This window comes from Cynara cardunculus, assembly GCF_001531365.2.
Source record: "Cynara cardunculus var. scolymus isolate 2C chromosome LG 13, CcrdV1, whole genome shotgun sequence".
NCBI lineage: Eukaryota > Viridiplantae > Streptophyta > Magnoliopsida > Asterales > Asteraceae > Cynara > Cynara cardunculus.
Window position 1 is genome coordinate 9850758 of NC_037540.1, and position 19597 is coordinate 9870354.

General features: G+C 35.1%; 3 protein-coding genes across 7 annotated transcripts; 2 read left to right on the forward strand and 1 right to left on the reverse strand.

Moving 5' to 3' along the window:
• LOC112524150 (acyl-CoA-binding domain-containing protein 6-like) lies at nucleotides 1-8883 on the forward strand. 5 transcript variants are annotated; one of them, XM_025133831.1, is made up of 14 exons: nucleotides 1-179; nucleotides 891-993; nucleotides 1163-1240; nucleotides 1330-1449; nucleotides 1554-1620; nucleotides 1708-1769; nucleotides 2276-2415; nucleotides 3289-3415; nucleotides 4802-4916; nucleotides 5012-5100; nucleotides 5748-5831; nucleotides 7698-7994; nucleotides 8075-8134; nucleotides 8334-8883. In XM_025133831.1, exons 2-14 carry the CDS (start codon nucleotides 898-900, stop codon nucleotides 8484-8486), a joined length of 1488 nt encoding a protein of 495 aa, XP_024989599.1. In that variant the 5' UTR covers nucleotides 1-179; nucleotides 891-897; the 3' UTR covers nucleotides 8487-8883. The 5 variants fall into 5 exon arrangements, with proteins under 5 accessions (XP_024989599.1, XP_024989597.1, XP_024989596.1 ...); XM_025133829.1 differs by having other exon boundaries at nucleotides 18-179; nucleotides 830-993; XM_025133828.1 differs by having other exon boundaries at nucleotides 18-179; nucleotides 848-993.
• Nucleotides 8867-11641, reverse strand: LOC112524149 (4-coumarate--CoA ligase-like 5). Its single transcript, XM_025133827.1, has 4 exons — nucleotides 10119-11641; nucleotides 9540-9607; nucleotides 9355-9457; nucleotides 8867-9277 (listed from the first exon to the last, which is right to left on the reverse strand). Exons 1-4 carry the CDS (start codon nucleotides 11511-11513, stop codon nucleotides 9152-9154), a joined length of 1692 nt encoding a protein of 563 aa, XP_024989595.1. The 5' UTR covers nucleotides 11514-11641; the 3' UTR covers nucleotides 8867-9151.
• A 7165-nt stretch (nucleotides 11642-18806) lies between these two features.
• On the forward strand, nucleotides 18807-19551 carry LOC112524151 (cell wall / vacuolar inhibitor of fructosidase 2-like). Its single transcript, XM_025133833.1, has one exon. It carries the CDS (start codon nucleotides 18849-18851, stop codon nucleotides 19386-19388), a length of 540 nt encoding a protein of 179 aa, XP_024989601.1. The 5' UTR covers nucleotides 18807-18848; the 3' UTR covers nucleotides 19389-19551.
• Nucleotides 19552-19597: the final 46 nt, after the last annotated feature.

The window sequence follows — 19597 nt, forward strand, 5'->3', positions numbered from 1 at the left end:
CGATTACATCAAGTTTTTCACCAGATCAAGTGCGACTGGCCTTTTTCTTGTCGGCGAAACGTACAGTTTGATTAGGCTGCATCGGGATCGGACTCTCCACCGTCGACTTCACTTGTCCGTTAACCGGTAAGCAATTCGATTTCAAAAGGAAGCCTTGAAGAAACTCTACAACGATTTAGGTATATGCTGCCTCGATCACAATCCTTTGATGTTTGAAGTTTTAATTGCTAATTACATTAATGCTGCAATCATGGATGGCGATAAACTGATTAGTTGTTATTTAGTTACGTAGTGAAGGTGTTTAATTGGGTAAAACTATGGATCTTTTGGTTTGGTTGATGAGAGAGTAATGGCTTGAGTTCGGACATACAATTTGAACTCAAATGTGGTTTGAAAAGGGTAACTGTAAGAAATATAACCAAAGTTGTAAAATGGCTTGAGTAGATTTAGGGGAAAATAATAGAACTATGTTGAATTTATGAGTAGTGTCGCCATCGCCCACAATAAGGTTTTACTATACAAAATAAGCAAGTTCTTTTTGACGTATCGGGTTCAAATATACCTTGTTTGATCTCGAAAGGCAAAATGCATCTATAACAACCTAAAGTATCATAAAACTTTTATGGTGAATTAAACTCTAATTGTCATGATTCTGTCTACTTAAAACGGGGATCTTGAAGCTAGCTAGTTACTGGGATGGAAAAGTAACTTGGAAAAAGTTTACCCAAGTGACATTTGCTCTATCATACAAATATACACTGTTACATGAATATATATTGGGCATATTTGCAATTTATGACTTGAAATGTTCTTGCATTGCGTTTATTAGTTGCTTCAAACATTTTAGACCTCGCCTTACCTAACCGACAAAGCTCGTTAATCTCTGGAAGAGCTAGTATGGGATCGGACAATTGCAATTGGCATTCAGATTTGGACTATGACCAATGGGTTGCCCTCCCGGTAGCTGGGCCACGACCATTAGCCCGTTATAAGGTTCGTACATATCTTCTCTTTTGGGTGGTTGAAAACTACAGGTTGAACTGCACTTGTTACGTAAGATATTATATCAGTCAATTGTATTAAATATATATCTTTCTGTTTTTTCTTATTGGATTACTTTTGTGTTCAAGGTTTTGTATGTCAACTTTTTCTTGTATTGTAGCATGCTGCAGTCGTCATTGATGAAAAGCTTTACATTGTTGGTGGAAGTCGTAATGGGCGATACTTATCTGATGTTCAGGTATCATTATGCCAAATTGCCAATGTATTTCTTCTTATCAAATATAATCATGGTTCCAATGTCGGTTTAACAATGGGTGCTTGTTGCAGGCACTTGACCTGAGAAATTTAAGTTGGTCCACAATTAAATTAAGTACACAGTCAGAGGCTGATAATATCAGAGATGGTAGATTATTGGAAGTTTTCCCTGCTATCTCTGGTCATAGCATGGTGAGCTTTTCTTAGGAAATCATCTATAACCTTATTTATGTACATAGTAGCAACTAGTTTCAGCTGTCATCTAACCATGCTTTATCTTACAACCCTTAATGTAGCTTAAGTGGGGAAACAGGCTCCTTCTCCTTGGTGGTCACTCAAAGGATACGTCTGATAACATTACAGGTGTGTTCTCGCAAAAGAGTTATTTTGGTTCTGGACATGATTCATTCTGTTTCTGTAGAACCTTATGATTTATTAATTAACGTGTAGTGCGGTTTATTGATCTCGAGTCACGCGTGAGTGGGGTAATGGAAGCCACAGGAAAAATTCCGGTAACTCTTGAACCTTTCTCTTGTGTGTGTATGACTATTTGGCACTCCTCTCATATCTTATCAAAACCATATACTTTTTTTGGGTGCCAACTTTAAGTGTACCCTTATTTAAGATCCCACCTTTCCTCCATTGGAATTCAACTAAACACTACAATAAGAGGGAGAGAGAGAGTATATTGCGAGGTGATTCAAACTTCAGGGGGGGAGAGGAGGAAGGATAGGTGGGTAGGAGTTGGATTTTCTATGCTGTTAAGTAGGACATTTCATGAAAATTTATAAAATGGTAAAAATAATAAGATATGGAAAAACATGTGAAAAAAATGTTCACAAAGGATAAGGAAGCAATCACATTGGATATTTTGGTGGGTTCTGGGCAACCCAAAATGGTAGGGTGGGTATATAAATTGGGGCTGAGGGTGTATAATATGATTAATATCAACTTACGTAAGTTTACTAACTTAAATTGGTCAGCATGATCATTGGTTTCCTTGTGATGCATCTTTTAGGTAGCTCGTGGTGGGCAATCTGTGTCATTGGTTGGTTCAAAACTTATAATGTTTGGGGGAGAGGACAGACAAAGACGACTTCTGAATGATGTAAATGTCCTTGATCTGGAGACAATGATTTGGAATGTTGCTGAAACAACGTAAGTACATTTTGGACAAACATTTATGTTATGCACCCTCTTATTATATTCATGGGTAGGTCTTTTCCACTGTTGAATGGCCAAAACCAGTGTAGCGATGCTATAATGATATTTATTTCTTGATTGGTATGTATGTGTTGATTGTGCCTCAAAATCTTCTCCCCTGCATTGCACAGTCATATCACTGAATGTTGCACTGTGATGTCATCAAAATGTCATGGGTAGAAACTTTGGTCAATATCTGCGCAAGCTCAGATGCGGCCTCGTCAAGGATCAGAAGACCGGGCAAGCCAGCCATGCGACCCCAAGTCGCATGGTAAGTCGCTGCACCACCAAATGGTTTCTTATTGCCTTTTCTAGGCCATTTTGGCTGTTATCTCTTTCATATAATACATACAAATACTCCAAACCTCCATTGAAAACCAAAGCTAAAACCCTGTATTTTCTTCATTCTCTCTTTCAAGCACTGTAACTTCACATTTACTAGTGGACTTCTCTCGGTGGTCTTCTTCACCCATGGGTTTTTTCCTGTTTTGGGTTTCCACGTAAACCTCAGTGTTGTCTTCTATCTCTATCTGATATTGCTTCAAGATTATTGCTATATGTTTCACCATGTTTGAATGAATGAAGGTCTGCATGATCTTCCGCAATTTTCGATTTGTCACATTGAGAACATTTTGTGTGTTTAAGCTTATGAATATTGGGATGTTGAGTTTTATGCCTAGTTGACTATGGTAAGATAGATTTGAGACTTGAAGTTAACTAGCATTGTTCTTTGGATTACAACGGTATGTTTGTATGTTTGTATGTGTAGTTATGTGCTTAAGTGCATGTTTTAAAACGTTTTTGCATCAATTTGTTGTGCTTTGATAGGCAGAGTCCTCCAGCTCCCAGATTTGATCATACAGCTGCAGTGCATGTAGATCGCTACCTTCAAATATTTGGTGGCTGTTCTCATTCAACTTTCTTCAATGATCTGCACGTGCTGGATTTGGAGACCGTAATTACTCATCTTCTATATGATGTTATTTTAAGTTGTGTTTTTATGTTTTAATATACCTGTTACTATTAGATACATTAACAGTGTTTTGTTAGAATTTTTCCTCTTTATACCATTATCTGTTTCAGGTCTACAGACTATCTGTTAGTAATAATTAACATTTCACTGATTACCACAAGAAGGTAACTCCTATCTTTTAAGGGGCATACACACACGCTTTTTTATATTATGGCGTTCCGTGAAGAATGCCCGTGCTGCGCCCTTTATGATACATGCTTCCTATTCATCATCAATCTCTATTATTGGTGTTGTCATCCTAGAATCCTACAACAAATTTGTCCTTGAACCCAATTTATATTATACTACCCCTCCAGTGTTACCATTAATGCAGTCACCACTAATAACTAACACCTTCTACCACAGTACCACACTACAACACTGTTCACAGCATCGACCATCTATACAACTATCAGCACTTCTAATGTTCTACCAGGCTGCAAAACTTTTGAAGTTGGATAAGGTAGTAGTGCAACTAAAGAGATCTTCTCTCATGGTGGAGCCTGAACAGCTACTATATGTGTGTGGCGGAGATGAGGGGATGTATTTCTACTCTTCTTTGACAATGGGATTGAAAAACGAAATTGAAGAGGAACACATTTCCTTTTCTACAGTAAAAAGTAACATTGGTTTGCGAAGGCTAGTGAATGCTTCTGTTTACTTTACCTCACTATAAGCAATCAAAGGACATTACAAAACTTAATACATATATTCATGTTCACTAGTCTTCATGATTTCTATCATAAACATGATACGGGCTAAAGGAGGTATAGGAATATGTAAGTTGTCAATATGATGTCAGGGTATAAGTATCCTAGGAATTGTTAAGTTGACTGTAGGTTTAATATTCCAAGGGTCACACTTTTCTATGTCCATGATCTTAATGCCTGCTCTTTTTTGCTTTAAGATGCACATGCTAATGCCATAAATATAATCCCATTTCCAATTGAGAGAAAAAATAGCAGTTGAAAGGCAGGGATTTTTGGAACTCTTAACTCCAACCTATGTTTTCAATCGATGGGTATCTTAAATCATCTGAGATAATGTGAAGGAAGTTTTAATGCAACATTCTATAAAGACTATCTTAGGTGCCTGGCCAGTGTACACCGGCAAATAATGCCAGGACCATTCAAAGGGTTTTTCTTCAATAACTGGTTACTATCCATTCAGAGGGTTGTGTTATCAGTCTTAAGCAGTGCATGTACCAGAGTGAACCAACATTCTATCTTTACTTTTTTGTTCATATTGCTAACCATTGAGCATATTTCTAGTGTCATTTATAGTTTTGACTCTATCTTTTAGGATGACAAAATATCTCTTGTATTGCAGTTAGAATGGTCCCACCCACAGGTTCAAGGTAATTTGGTGTCTCCTAGGGCAGGCCATGCCGGCGTCTCTATTGATGAAAAATGGTTTATAGTTGGTGGTGGAGATAATAAAAGTGGTACGTTTTAAATGAAATAAATAAGATGATCCATTATGGACATAAATTCGTATATTGGCTTCTATATGTAACCATGATATCACCTTTTGTTGCAGGCGCTTTAGAGACATTGGTGCTGGATATGTCCAAACTTATCTTGTCAGTCTTAACGAGTGTAGAACGGAGAGATCCACTCGCCAGTGAGGTCACTACGCTTTGCCTTCGCTTGAATTTGATAACAACTAATCTTAATTTGCAGCCCATTTTCTTTTTCCCCGTCACTTCATGTGTTTGCTTCAACTACCTTTGAATTTATGAGTTGCGCTGTTTAAGATTTTATAAAACGTCAAGTATTGCTATTTCAGACATGAATTGGTAAAAGATCAAGTGCCAATTTCATCTTTGGGAAGACTAAAGGTTATTATTTGTTCTGTGCTACATCTAATTGTAGGGTACTAGGGTTAGAGCATTTGCAGCTTTCTAACAACAGCACTGGTACCTGTTGTTATTCTTTTACAGAAACTATACTTCAAATTTTGAAATGATCAAACTAACTTCTTGTTGGAGTTTGGAGTTGTTGATTACTTCTGAGATGCTTTTTCAGTTTGTACTTCGTGGCTGTTCAGATCTACTTTACAAAATCCTTTTGTTTGTTTGCAATTTTATCTCCTCTCCAATTTTGATTCAAGACATGCAAATATGCCATATTCATACAAACAAATACTTTGGTTCATTATCTACATTGGACCTTTCTATCATTAGTTCACCTAAGGAAGCATTTGTAATTTTATCCTCATCTTTTGCTTTTTTTTCTTTCTTTCTTGTCTTCTCTTCTTTCAAAATTTGAAACAGGGGATCACCATATCATCAGCAGTAGTAGATGGCGAACAATTTTTGGTTGCTTTTGGTGGCTACAATGGGAACTACAACAATGAGGTATTTTGAACATTATTGTAGTTGTCTAAAACAATTCGTTTTATCCCAAACTCAATATGCATCATGTTGGTAAACACTATATTTGTGCTTTAAGGGTACAAAAGATTGAAAAGTGATCATGTATCATTATTGAAACTTAACATGGACTAATTGTCATTTTGTGCCCTGATGAGATGTACTCTAGAAGGGTCTTCCTTCTCTGAATGTTCTGGACTAATTCTGTTTGGATGGCTCATCTCCATGAAGTCTGTTTCATATACCCCCAAGCCATTGTGGGAAGCATTAATGAAATTCAACCGGAGTAGTAAGCCGGTAATGCAACATGGTATGGATGTCTTGTCAAAGATGCAACAGGTCCCATAGATGTTTGTGCACATAAGGTTAACTTTAATTTGCTTATTATGTATAGTTTAGATGTCTTATGTTGGGCATGCCAGTTCTAAGTAAATGAACACTGCAGAAGCAGAGGCAACAAATGAGGTGCTGGTGCCTCTAGTGAGTTTGATAAAGTTCACGAAACCCATGGTTGTCTGGTTTGAAAATGAGTAGATGGCAAAAAAATAAAATCAAGAAGGGTGTTTTACTCTCTCACTTTCTTGCTCCCACACCAAGTTAAATATGTGCGGTATGTCCCAGGTTTCCAAAGTTTCTGGATCCGCTACTGATCATTAGGCTGCAAAATGAGTAGATGGTGGAAATCATTAGGTTGCAATATGAGTACAACTGTAGAAGGCAACAGTAGAGGTCGTTAGGGGTCGGATTTGTTTCTTGAAGGTGGAAGAGTGGTACTTCAACGGAATAAAACTAAATGATGGATGGAAATTTTTGTCCACGGATGCATAGATTTCATGTTGAATTTTGTGATACTCACTTGACACGCTTCAGGCAGCTTGTAAAGTCGCTTTATCGTGTAGATTGGGTGTCAAACACTAGTCACATTCGTTGCGACATGCAGGCGAGTTGCTTGCGACTTGGGTAGTCACATACTCTGGTCTATGCAACTTGTACGTAATTGACGTTGTGTTGTGCAAGGGTTTTCACCTGAGATCTGAAAGACTGGACAACTTGCAAGTGACTTGCCAAGTCGCCTACAAGTTGCATTTAGGGACCAGGCAGGATAAACTGGGAAATTAGGGTCATGTGGCATTAGAACAAATATATACTACTCACATACATTTGTCCTCCTCTCTCCATGTTCGAAGTAGTAGGATATTTGCTACCATTTGGATCGTTGCAATCGTACGGGTAAGCATTTCGTAGTAACTGCTAACTGTTAAGTAATATACATAATCTCGGGTTTGTATACACAATCGTAAGGTCTTGGAACCACATAGCTTGCTTTTGTATTTGTTTATTGTGACACACGTATCATTTATGATCCATTTATTCCATTTCCATTGTTGGTTGTTTGTCGTCACACTTGTTTGGAATGGGTGTTTTGACTCACTAGGGGAAACAGTAATTTCTCCTAACATGCCACCACGACTAAAGAGAGTTATTGTGTTTGTACCAAACTTCTATTGCTATGATACCATGTGGGTTCCACCAGCATTACTCTACTGAAAAGAAATCAGATATGTACAGGTATAAAGTCTTAGAGCCAAACCAAAATTAATCCCAAATTCACAATAACCAATGTTATTCCAAGCCCAATGTAACTGTAACTCCTAAACTTAATAGAACTCTATCTTCTAACAGTTGGGATCTGCTTCAGCACTCACGTAAGTGCTTGCTTAAATCGTACTCCTAATCTGTGTTTTCTTAACGAATTGTTATCCTAATTTATTTTGTTGTCTGGTATCCTTATCAGTTTTTAACTAAAATTGTTCTCTTATATGCTCTCCGTGCTTTCAATGGATTTATTAGGTATTTGCAATGAAGCCTAAACCAAAGGACTCTAAACATCCAAAGATCGTCAAGTCATCAGCAGCTGCAGCTGCAGCAGCTTCTGTTACTGCTGCATATGCCCTAGCCAAATCTGAAAGCCTAGACTTGACATCCATCGAGAATTCAAAAACCAAGGTGGATCTTTCAGTTGAAATTGGTGTTATCAAAGAAGAGAAAAAGGTGTTGGAATCATCCATTGCCTGGGTCAAAGCAGAAAAGTCTACTCTGAATGCAAAGCTTGATGAAATCAACGAAACTCATGCTGACTTATCAAAGGTACATCCAGTTGATAGATTTCTATTATGGGTATACAGATTGTTGCTTAGAAACTCATCTTCTTTATCAACTTGCTGCAGGAATTGCATTCCGTTCAAGGTCAACTAGCTGCTGAGAAATCTAGATGTGCTAATCTGGAGGTCCTGTTTCTCTCAATTTCTTTATTCTTTTTTCCTTTAAAGATTTACCTAATATCATTATAATCTCTAGCATGTCTCCTAAAAGTTGAAATTTTGATGGTTCTTAATTTTTCTCTTAAAGTTTGAGCTGGCTTATAATTCTGTATGATGGTGGATGTATGGATGTATCTTTACGTACTATTGGTTATGGTGACTTCAGACTCAGATTTCGGAGCTACAGAAGATGCTATTGTCGATGCAAGACATTGAGCAGAAGGTTCAAGCACTCCGCTCACAGAATTCTGCATTCGAGCATCATACTACTGTCCAGAGACAAAGTTCAGGTGGAGTTTGGAGGTGGATGGCTCCCTAGACTGGGATACAGGAGACTTCCTAAACTTTGAAGTTTATTTACCTTATAATCATAACCCAAGACACAAAACTTTTCTGTCAGCTGGATTTTGGCAGTGGATATCAAAGTTCTGTAACTGGGGTCAAATGGTCAACTTCCATGAAGAAAGTCTTACGAAACACTTGCTGATGCTCGAACTTCTTGAAAAGAGAAACAATCTGCTCTTTTTTCCCATTGCTGTTTTCTTTAATGGTTACAAATTATAAGAAATATTTTTTTTCTTTTTTTAATCATGCAATGGTAATTACTTCGTTTCTGTGAAGCTTGAGCTCTCATTTGATTTGTTTTGGATACAACCTTGTACTTATTCATCGTTCGTTTGGATTTTATTAGAAAGAGGATGACCAAATGGTTTATGTTTGTCTTGTCTTTATCATTGAATTTATAAGGGCATATGCAGTTATCGTGCACCTGGAATTGCATGCAATCATCAAGAGTATCCATCCAACATTTTGGTATGATCTCTTCTATTCCGAAACGTTATCTTTTATACGGATTTCATCTTCAGTATGAACGATAGAACTGCAATGGAAGTTGATATGCAAGTATGCAAACATTTGCTTCATTTCCTTTAACTCACCTTCTTTTCTCGGGCCTCATTAATATGCACTTTCTGAAGCTTTTATCTAAAGTTTGGATTGAACGTTCTGTTTGCTTTGTGCCACTAAATCTTTACGCAGAATCTTGCCAGCAGCAGATTTCGGTATCGCATTTATGAAGGCTACTCTCTTGATCTTCTTGTATGGAGCCACCTGAAAATACCAGGAATACAGTTGGGAGACATTTCGACTCTTGGAGGAAGAAGAAACCGAGGGGTATATATGCAAACCTGGCCAGCGACAAATTGAATGATTTGGTATTCGCTGAGTTGAGAACCAGTTTCCCGAACTATATACGCCATAGGTACCTCTCCTGCCTCTTCATCTTCAAGTCTACAAGATTATGAAATTTATTGTTTCACCAAAACATGTTCATTATTACACACAAACATGAATTCTCTGAAATTCAACTCACGGTATAACTGCTGCATCTAGTATATGGGGATGATTTAGTAGTATGGCTTCCAGTTCTGCTGGAGCTACCTGCATTTACAGTCATGTTATTTCATCTCATATAGATTCAACACTAAACCTAGAAGGGACCAATTGGCTACACCCACAAGTCAAACGGGTGCAGGCGTGCCTTCCCCTCCACCCAAAAAAACACCCACCCCAATAACAAAATCGGGTTAATAGGACGCCAAAAATGTTTAAATGTTATAATAGACTGTTTTATTATGGTACTTACATTTATAAGACCAAAAAATTGTGCATCATATGTAAAAGTGTTACCTTAAGTTAATAGGCATCTTAACAATCTTTTAGGACACTTTTGAACTTCCTATAAATTTTTGTGACATATTTTGAAAAGGTTGTCTTATAAAAAGACCCTCGAAAGCATCCTATAAACGTATTGTAGTTGATGCTAAAAATTTAAGTACTATAAAAGTAGTCTGTTTAGGACATTTATACATTTTTGGCATCCTATAAACCCGATTTTGATGCGGTCCCCATCTATTTAGATAACATGAACAAGCTGTTTGAGTTGCTATACCTGATACCCCTTATGTTTTATGAGCTCCTTTATTCGATCAACGACAAAAAGGTATCCATCTTCATCGAAGTAACAAAGATCACCAGTTCTCAACCATCCATCTGCAACGATGGTTGCGGATGTTGCAGCCTCGTTTCCTAAATAACCCTTCATCACAGCTGGCCCCTTCAGCCATAACTCGCCTTCACTATAAGGAGGTAGAGCAATCCCTGTCTCGAAATCAACCACCTTGGCAGAAAAAGTAGGTAGTAAAGCTCCTGAAGCAGCTGATCGAGCTTTGGCTTCTTCACTCGAAACGAAGAACGCTACTGCCCCACACCCCTCGGTTAGCCCATACCCTGGCTTTAGGTCGATCCACGGGAATTTCGCTCTGAACCTACTAGCCAGGTGCTTGCTCAAGGGTGCAGCACCTGAGCCCACACTTCGCAAAGATGACAAGTCATATCCACCTCCGTCGTACTTAACCAGACCAAGTATAACCGGAGGAACTGCCGGAATGTTATTGACCTTATGAGTTTGTATTGCTTCTAACATGGCTTGAAAGTCGAACCGTTGCATTAGCACTGTTGTCGTCCCAGAACATAGCAATCCAAGCCCAAAAAACGCTAGGCCGTAGATGTGAAACATGGGTATGAAACATAGAAAAATGTCGTCTTTGGATGCCGTTATTTCAACCGCCCATTTGAGTAGCATCATCATAGATACGAGATTCGAGTGTGTTAGTATCACGCCTTTGCTCGTCCCTGTAGTCCCGGATGAGTATAGGATCGCCGCTGTGTCCGATTGAGTTGGTCGGTCCTCCGGCAACTCCATTGATTCACAGCAATTGATCAACTCTTCCACCGAGAGTTCGTTGCCACTCGAGTTACTAGTAGTGACGAGGGTCGGAACCTTAGTCGAAAGTAGTTTGTGCATCTCTTCTGGATCAGCAATCGCTAGTTTTGCACCCGAATCAAGTACTTGTTCCGTTATCTCTGATTCAGTGTTGACCGGATTAGACATGGTTACGACCCCACCGACCAAAAGTATGGCTAGGCATATGGTTGGGTAGATGATAGAATTTGGTGACAAAACAAACACTACATCTCCCTTACGGACCCCGAGTCCGTGGTACAAACCAGCTGCTAACGAGTGGATCGACCGTTGGAGTTGACCGTAAGTGACTCGGTGGTTTGTAGCCGAGTCTATAAGCGCGACCCTTGACTCGGCTTGGTCCAGCCTGGGGAACTGAGATAACACAAACGTGGCTATATCAAGATGAGCCCTAGTAGGGATCTTGTATTTTCCTCTGAGCCGAATGAGGGAGTGGTAGATCCCGGTTTGGGGATCGTAACCTCCCTTCCTTCGGCTCGACGACTTGGGTTGGGTTACGGGTTCATCCTTGATCGGGTCCATGCACCTGTATTTTCGACTGGAAATATCGAGCGATGTGCAGTGTGATTGTAGCAATATATAATTCCCTCGTATCGAATGAAAGATCCTGGGTGGCGTTTCACGGCTGCCGGCCGGCCATGACAAAGTCAGAGGTAGCAGGTAGTGGGTTGGTCTACATCTCGTTTTATATAGAAATCTCTACAGCAAGCGTCCAAAACATAGAATATGTAGGGCATATCAATATTTTAATTATGTGTCGGTTTACTAAACGTTTACCGTTTCTTATCGGGTAAATGGTGTTGATCTGGTAGGTATAATATTGTTTACCCACACCCACTGAAACATGTAGGGTCGGTTTATCGTTTCTTATTGGGTAAGTGGTGTTAATCTGGTAAGAATCAATATTTACTTACTCACATTGACCTAATGTCGCTGATCGAGATGTTGTCTCGGTAAAAATCAATAACCTCACTTATTCGGCTAGTGCTTAACCAATTAGTGGTGGTAAACGTTCACTTTTAGGGGTCGGTCGGTTATCGAACGTTTACCTGGTAAATGAGTTATAAAGGATATGGTTAAACATCATGATGTCTAATGACGTATTTAGCTGATAAAAAGTATCAAGTATTTAGTCAATGGGACCTTAGTTTATAAATAAAAGGGTCTTGTTTTATAATTATAAAATTTGGTTTACGTAAATACATAGAAATGGGACAGATTGTGGGGGTGGAATTTGGTGTCGTCTTTGATGTTTGCCTAATCCAAATTAAGGTTAACGACAAATTCATTTGATTTTTAAGCATTAAATATGAAATCAATGTGAACATCTCTTTCTGTCCTAAGAAAATTTCTTTATACAATGACCAAAAAGGTTATTGGTAACTAATTGCCTATATTGGATTTTATTTTTATTTTAAAGTTTATAATATTTATATACAAAATACAACAAATAAACTCACGCATCTTTTAAAAGAGTAAAAATTCACATATACTTGATTATTTAAATATAAAAGTTTATTAGATGTTTTCAGATTTTTTTTAGAAATTTATTATATCAATCGGTTTTATAGCTTACAAAGATAAATTTAATTGGTTTAAAAAAATTAGAAATTTATTTGTTAGAAAAATAATAGAAACTTAACTTTTTCCAGATGTGAAAACGCATTTTGGATTTTGCATACTTTTCCCTACATTTTTTTTCTTATAAAAAATATATAACTATTAATTTTATATACATTATGTGTTATATTAAATGCTTTTTTTAATCATTTTATTTGTGATTTTTTGGGATAATTGCCGTCCTTACTTCGGATTTGAATAAGAAACAATAAAAAGGAACACGCCTTTTATGGCCAAAATGTGCGGTCATGATTGTACGGAGAAAACATGGTTGTATTACGTGGCGAATCAAAATCGTTCGATACTTTTTTAGTTAATTTTCACTGTTTTGACGAATTTTAAAAAAAATTAGTTGATTTAAAAAAAAAAATTTAAGTTTTTTTTTTTTAAAAAACTAATTTTTAATATTTAGCAAGTACACTTTTAGGGCTGTTTGACAGTTGTTGAATGATTTAGTGCAGAATAGTTAAGAGGTTAGAATGATTAAGAGGGTCATAATGGTTAAGTGCTGAATGAAATAATGTTGTTTGGTAACTGTTATCTGAATGACAATAAATTACCATTTTAACTCTCTGAATGATTTAGTATTGAATGAAATAGAGCTGTTTGACAGATATCTGAATAAAACAATTATTTTACAAATATAACTACATATTACCATTTTACCATGTTAGGATGTATCATCACGATTTCACAACCAAGTTATGCATATACAGCAAAATCATGATGCAAATACCCATTTATCAACAACCTTACCATGTTAGGATGTATCATCATGATTTCACAACAAACAAACCTATGCATATACCCATGATGTATCACCAAGTTATGAACAAGCTTACCATATACAGCAAAATCATGATGCAAAATGGTTAAGAGGGTAATGTAATCATTAAGAAACATTTTTTTGCCAAACAACTCTTACCTCTTACCGATTAAGAGGTTGGCTCTTAATGTCACCATTAAGAGCCAAACAAACAGCCCCTTAGTACCAAAAAAATTTAGTTGTGAAAATCGATTGAGAGAGTACACGATCATACGTCCGCCACTGGTTGTATATTTGTATTGAATTGCGCTGATTTAGTTTATTTTAATTAAACTACAAATTTTGTAATTTATATTAAAAATAAGTTGGAGATTATGAAATGCGGTAGTTTTTAGTTAGAAAAAATGAAGATCGACAACATTAGTACCGTTTGTATTTTAGTAAAAAATACAATCAAGTTGATCGTTTTTTTATATACACATATCAAAATAACTATGAACCAAATAAGAATAATTGGAATGCAAGACTTATACTATATTATCTCAATCTGGTTTTTTCCCGAATTTGACTCTTGTCTAATTTACTAATTCGTGGGAAGATACTGAACTAGCAATCGCCAGTTAGGCATACGGCAACGAATCCGTTCCCGGGCCTTGTTTTTGCTTGAGTTGTACAAGATGAAAATCTCAGTTATTATTTGATAAATGATCACTATAAGTCAGACTCAATAAAATTTGTAATGAACGAAAAAGAAAAAATAGTCGATATCTCACGATTACAAAAATGTATTGTTCTGAGGTATATCAAAGTTCATTTTTTAGGTTCTTAAGACTTTTTGCTTACATACTCAAAGAACCCACAAGGATGGTGCCCTATTGGTTTGAGTTTGGTTTTCAAATATCAAAAGTGTCTAGAGGTCTCAGGTTTGAATCCAAGGAGAAATAAAAATCCCTTTGTGGTCACGGAGGTTCAAATGCGGTGATTCCGAGCTATCCGTGAAACGATTCATTTGCCCTGAAATTAATCGACTCGCATAACGAGTTGGATATCAGATTAATAAAAAACCATATGAGTTTTGTGTAACTTTAGTCAAACTAATCGACAAAAATCGTTTTTCTAGATGACAATAATAAGAATTTAATTTGATAAACTGAATGTCAACCATCTCAATTATTATTAATGATTTATGATAAGTAATTTTATTTAAATAAAAAAAAGATAATATAACTAATATGATAAGAATACTATAATATAGTTGGGGTTTCAGTGAGAATAAAATTTATGATAAAAACAATAAGAAGAAATTTTCACCCTTAGATCAATTCTAACTGAAAAGAACTACTAGATCAATATACTAATGAGATACACTAGATCAATTTCGTTATAAAACATATCACAATTGTGTGTATTTGAAGAAGAAGTTTTTTTTTCTTTTTTCTTTGTGAAGTATATAATATTTATATACAGTAAATAAAACAAATAAACTCACATACCCTTCTTACGTTTGTCGTGTTTGAACTTGTGTAATACAGTTGAATTTATTTTTGGACATCCTAAAAGATAAAAGTTATCGTATCAATTTTGGTAAGGATACAATACTGAGTTTTTTCATTTGATTAGGGGTGTACAGGAAGTTATCTGATTTATTTAAAATCCGACCATCCAAAATTGAACATTCAATTGTAATTTGAATTGATTGGAACTAATTTTTAACATCTAAATTAGATTAATCGATTCTTAAATTATAGTTCAGAATCTCATAAAACTGAATGGATCCATTCAACCAATAAATTTTTAATATAAAAGAAACTTAATATTTCTGTTAAGCTTCTTACCGAATAAGTATTATTATTTAATATTCATAATTTTAATCTCATTTTATTAAAAAAAAATAGTAGATATTTTATATAACAAAACCGATAAGCAAACATTGTTTATGAAACATGACATCATACCAACATTTATTTAGAAAAAAAATGTTTTAAGATAATCCAAAAATAAAATAATTATCTTTTTTATTCCAAAAATAAGGTGATGCTATTTCGAGTCGAGTTGAGTTGGGTTGATCGGGTTTTTGAGCACCCCTAATTTACACCACTTCAGCATCGGATAAGTATGACTGAAATAAACATTCTAATTAATTACTTCAAACGTGATGCTATACGTTCTTAGCATGCAAGCGTGTTCAATATACTTAGCACTCCTTACAAAGCCACTGCCATCCTCTCTCAGCATGTGATTTTAACAGTGGAATACATTAATAGCAACCATTACATGAGAATGTTATTAACAAGAAAGTACACAATGCCCACAATTAAGCTACAAATGAAAATTTGGAGATCTCCCGATGCAATTACATTACATAGACTACACCATATCGATATCGATATCGATTAAACAAGTACACATAACATTTATATCATAATACAGTTTTAATAAAATAACAATCATACAGTTTGTTTTAACCTTAAAAAAACATAATTATTAAAATTTGCTTTTACAACCATCGTTTATTTTGCAATTACCAAAGTGTAAAAGTTATCAGTTTGAGTCCTACAAAGTCCTTACGATTTTTCTAACTGTTATCTAAAATCGTTATGATTAATCGAAATATGTACGGATTAAAAAAAAATGTGGGTCCATAGGATATTAAGAAGGGATGGGTCATGGTTCCCTACTTTACAACTTATACTTCCAAAAAATGTGACACCCGTGAACTCACTTTGTCATCTCCCACCCCCTACCCCTAGGCACAAATCCCTATATCTAAATGATGTTGGTTTTGTTGTGAAAATACAGATACAAATACAAATACAGTTTACAAATACAATATGATCAGTGTGGTTTACAAAAGTGTGGATCAGATGAGGTGCAGTTTAGACGGTTACGGTTTTATATATGCACACCGGTCCAATCACACCATAAGCTTGAAATCCAAATCTCAAAATCAAACCAAAATCCTAATCCAACCCTCAAAATCATGATAATAGTCGAGCATAAATTCAAACCGAGATTTGTTTAAAACCTTGATATAAATCAAAACACCCTAATGGTTATCAAACCAAGATACAGATCCCCGGAGTTTTCTTTGATGCTTCCTCGATGGTATAGGGTGTAAGGATGTTCTTTTGACCAAGTTTGCTTTGATGATCTAGTTCCATATCCGAATCTAAACCGAGAGTTGTTGCAAACCCTAATTATTATAGAGATTGGTTTTCTGACATGAAGTTTGCTAAGATTTGTGAATGGCATGAGGGCAGGGTTTTCTCGTTCTAGAAGAAGAGACAACAGAGAACATACCGAGGTGAGGTTTGATTTAATTCAGAAAGAATCGAGGGGAAATAACATATAGAGGGGGGGGGGGGGGGGAAGTAAGGTGAGGTTCGATTTAGAGAGAGATCAAAGGGGGAGGTGAGGTTCGATGGCCTTCTTGTATTTTTCTTTTCAAAATCCTCTTTATTATACATTTTTCACGACCATCGTGAAGGAGGTAAGTCGTGGTGTTTTTGGGTACGGTGAACGAGAATGAAATCAACTTGATATATAATGTTGGAAAAATCAGATTAAAAAGTATATCAATATGTATGTCAAATTAAAGAGAAAAAAAATGATCGATTTTTTGATGTAATTTGTTTTGCTCCGATTTCTATTATATTTCGTTTTTTTTTTAATTTAATAAAAAAGGAAGGAGGGGTAGAGATTCTTTGGTTTAAAAATAAAATGGTAACCGTTACATCTCTTGAATCATTTAATCCAATGGTTGATAGTTTGTTTCTCAGTTTTTTTAACGTTTTCTTCAGAGCTTGTATATAGATGTAAGTTCTTGTATCAACATAATAACATATGCACCTTAACGAAACCAAATACTCGATTTTTTATATTATTTTTTAAAATAGAAATAAATAAAAGAAAACTTCAAGTTTAAATAATTTTGAAAACTTGATGTGAGGAGAAAAAAATGAATATTTTTATTTTTTTACCAACGAAATTGAATTATTATTATTATTTTATGTAAAGTTTTTTTAATATGCGATGAATAATAGAATTGAAAAAATATTTTAAAAATACAATCACTGTTAAAATCTTTAAAATAAAAAATTTATTCGAGTTAATGTAATTTTTTTAAAGATTTTAAATTTTAATTCCCTTATTTAAATAAATTATAGATAATCTATTGGAGATGTTCTAAATAAGATATAAAAATATAAATTTAACTAATTATTTAAACTAGAGTAAATTATGTTTTCGTCGTTGTGGTTTGATAGAAATTGCAATTTCTAGTTCACATGGACGAAAATCATAATTTAGTATGTAAACTATTTAATGTATATTTCATTCATCCCAAAATAAATGTCTACGATGAAAATGTACACAATTTTAGAATCGTGTAGTTGTTACACTTTTCAGTTATTAAAAGAATAATTTTACCTTAATCACAGATAAAAGAAATTTACTTATATCATAATTACAGGTAGAATTGAAAAATATTATTACTTTTAAAGGTGAACGCTTTATCTTACGACAATCTAAAATAAAAATGTGGACATTTATTTTGAGACAAAACAAATATTAAAAACAATTATAGTTAAAAAACAAATATATATGTATATATATATATATATATGTATATGTATGTATGTATATGTGGGAAATTTACTTTTGCAAACCACGTTATTTGTACAAATCATGCAAATCTTATTTAACCGATCATATTTTTTTTCTTTTCATTTTTCGTAGCTTTGAGAGTTTGATTAGTTATTTTTACCGTGGAGGGTGTTAATTATGGATATTATCATCTTCATTACATTACCTTTAGAGAAATACACAAAACAGTTACATTAAAACATATAAACAACCATATATGAAACAATTTCATCAAGACAAATATTATATGAAACAGGTTTATCAGATTAAACAATTTTATGAAACAATTTCATTAAATTAAACAGTGAAATCAATTAATGAGAATGGTTTACACGGTTTATACATTGACTGATTTTTCATATATATATATATATATATATATATATATATATAGAGGGATATTATTCTACACCCTTTGCCATTCTTACACCCTATACAACCCTCATCTCAACCATTCAATTTTTAATCAATTAATTGTTTCCTAATATAAAGTATTAATCATAATTAATAAACTATATTCATATTTCATAAATATTCAAATCATAATAAATGAAYTCCAATCATTTCTATRAATATCTCAATTAATTRGGTTGCAAAGGTTGTACAAATGCACAAGGTTGTAAAAGAAATATACCCTATATATATATATATATTATAATATAAAAATTTAACACTAATCGATTAAAAATATTATACTTAAATGTTATACATAGTTGTACCTTTATATATATAACTTGTACATATCCTCAATCCCCAGAAAACAAAACCTACTCCGATAAAACCTGCACTCCAACCACACTTTTGCTTCCCAAAAATACTTGTTCAAAATGCTTTCTTCTTCTTTTCTCCTTATTCTCACCATTTCTTGCACTCTAAACCCTACCTTTTTCGTCAATGGAGACATCAATTTAATCCAAAAAACCTGCAAATCCACCAAATTTTACGATCTCTGCTTATCGTCTCTCCAGTCCGACGCAACCAGCCGTGAAGCCGACACTAAAGGCCTCGCAATTATCATGGCGAAACTCGCGTTGGCGAATGCCACCAGCATCAACTCCTTCTTGTCGTCTAATCTACTCGTTAAAAACACGAATGACGCTTTAATGAAGAACACGTTGAAGGAATGCGCCAATAAGTATTCTGCTGCGGGCACCGCATTGCAGGACTCGGTTCAAGAGTTGAGGTCGGAGTTGTATGATTACGCGTATATGCATGTCATGGCGGCCGCGGATTACCCGAATGCGTGTCGTAACACGTTCAAGAGGTACCCGAAATTGGTTTATCCACCGGAGATCGCGGCACGAGAGGACGGTTTGAAGCGGATTTGCGATGTCCTTATGGAGATTATCGATGGTCTTGTGTTTTGATATTGATGAATTGTATGCTACAACTTTCGCAACATCGTGTTTGTGTGATTTGTTTATCGGGTACAAATTTTATGTCGTTGTGCGATGATATTCGGATTTGTCGATAAATTTTGTATTACTTGCATCAAATTAATCTTTCTATTTTAATATACGTTGGAATGCTTATTCTATTTCTGAAAAAAGTGATCTGACGAGTTTCACGATTCTAG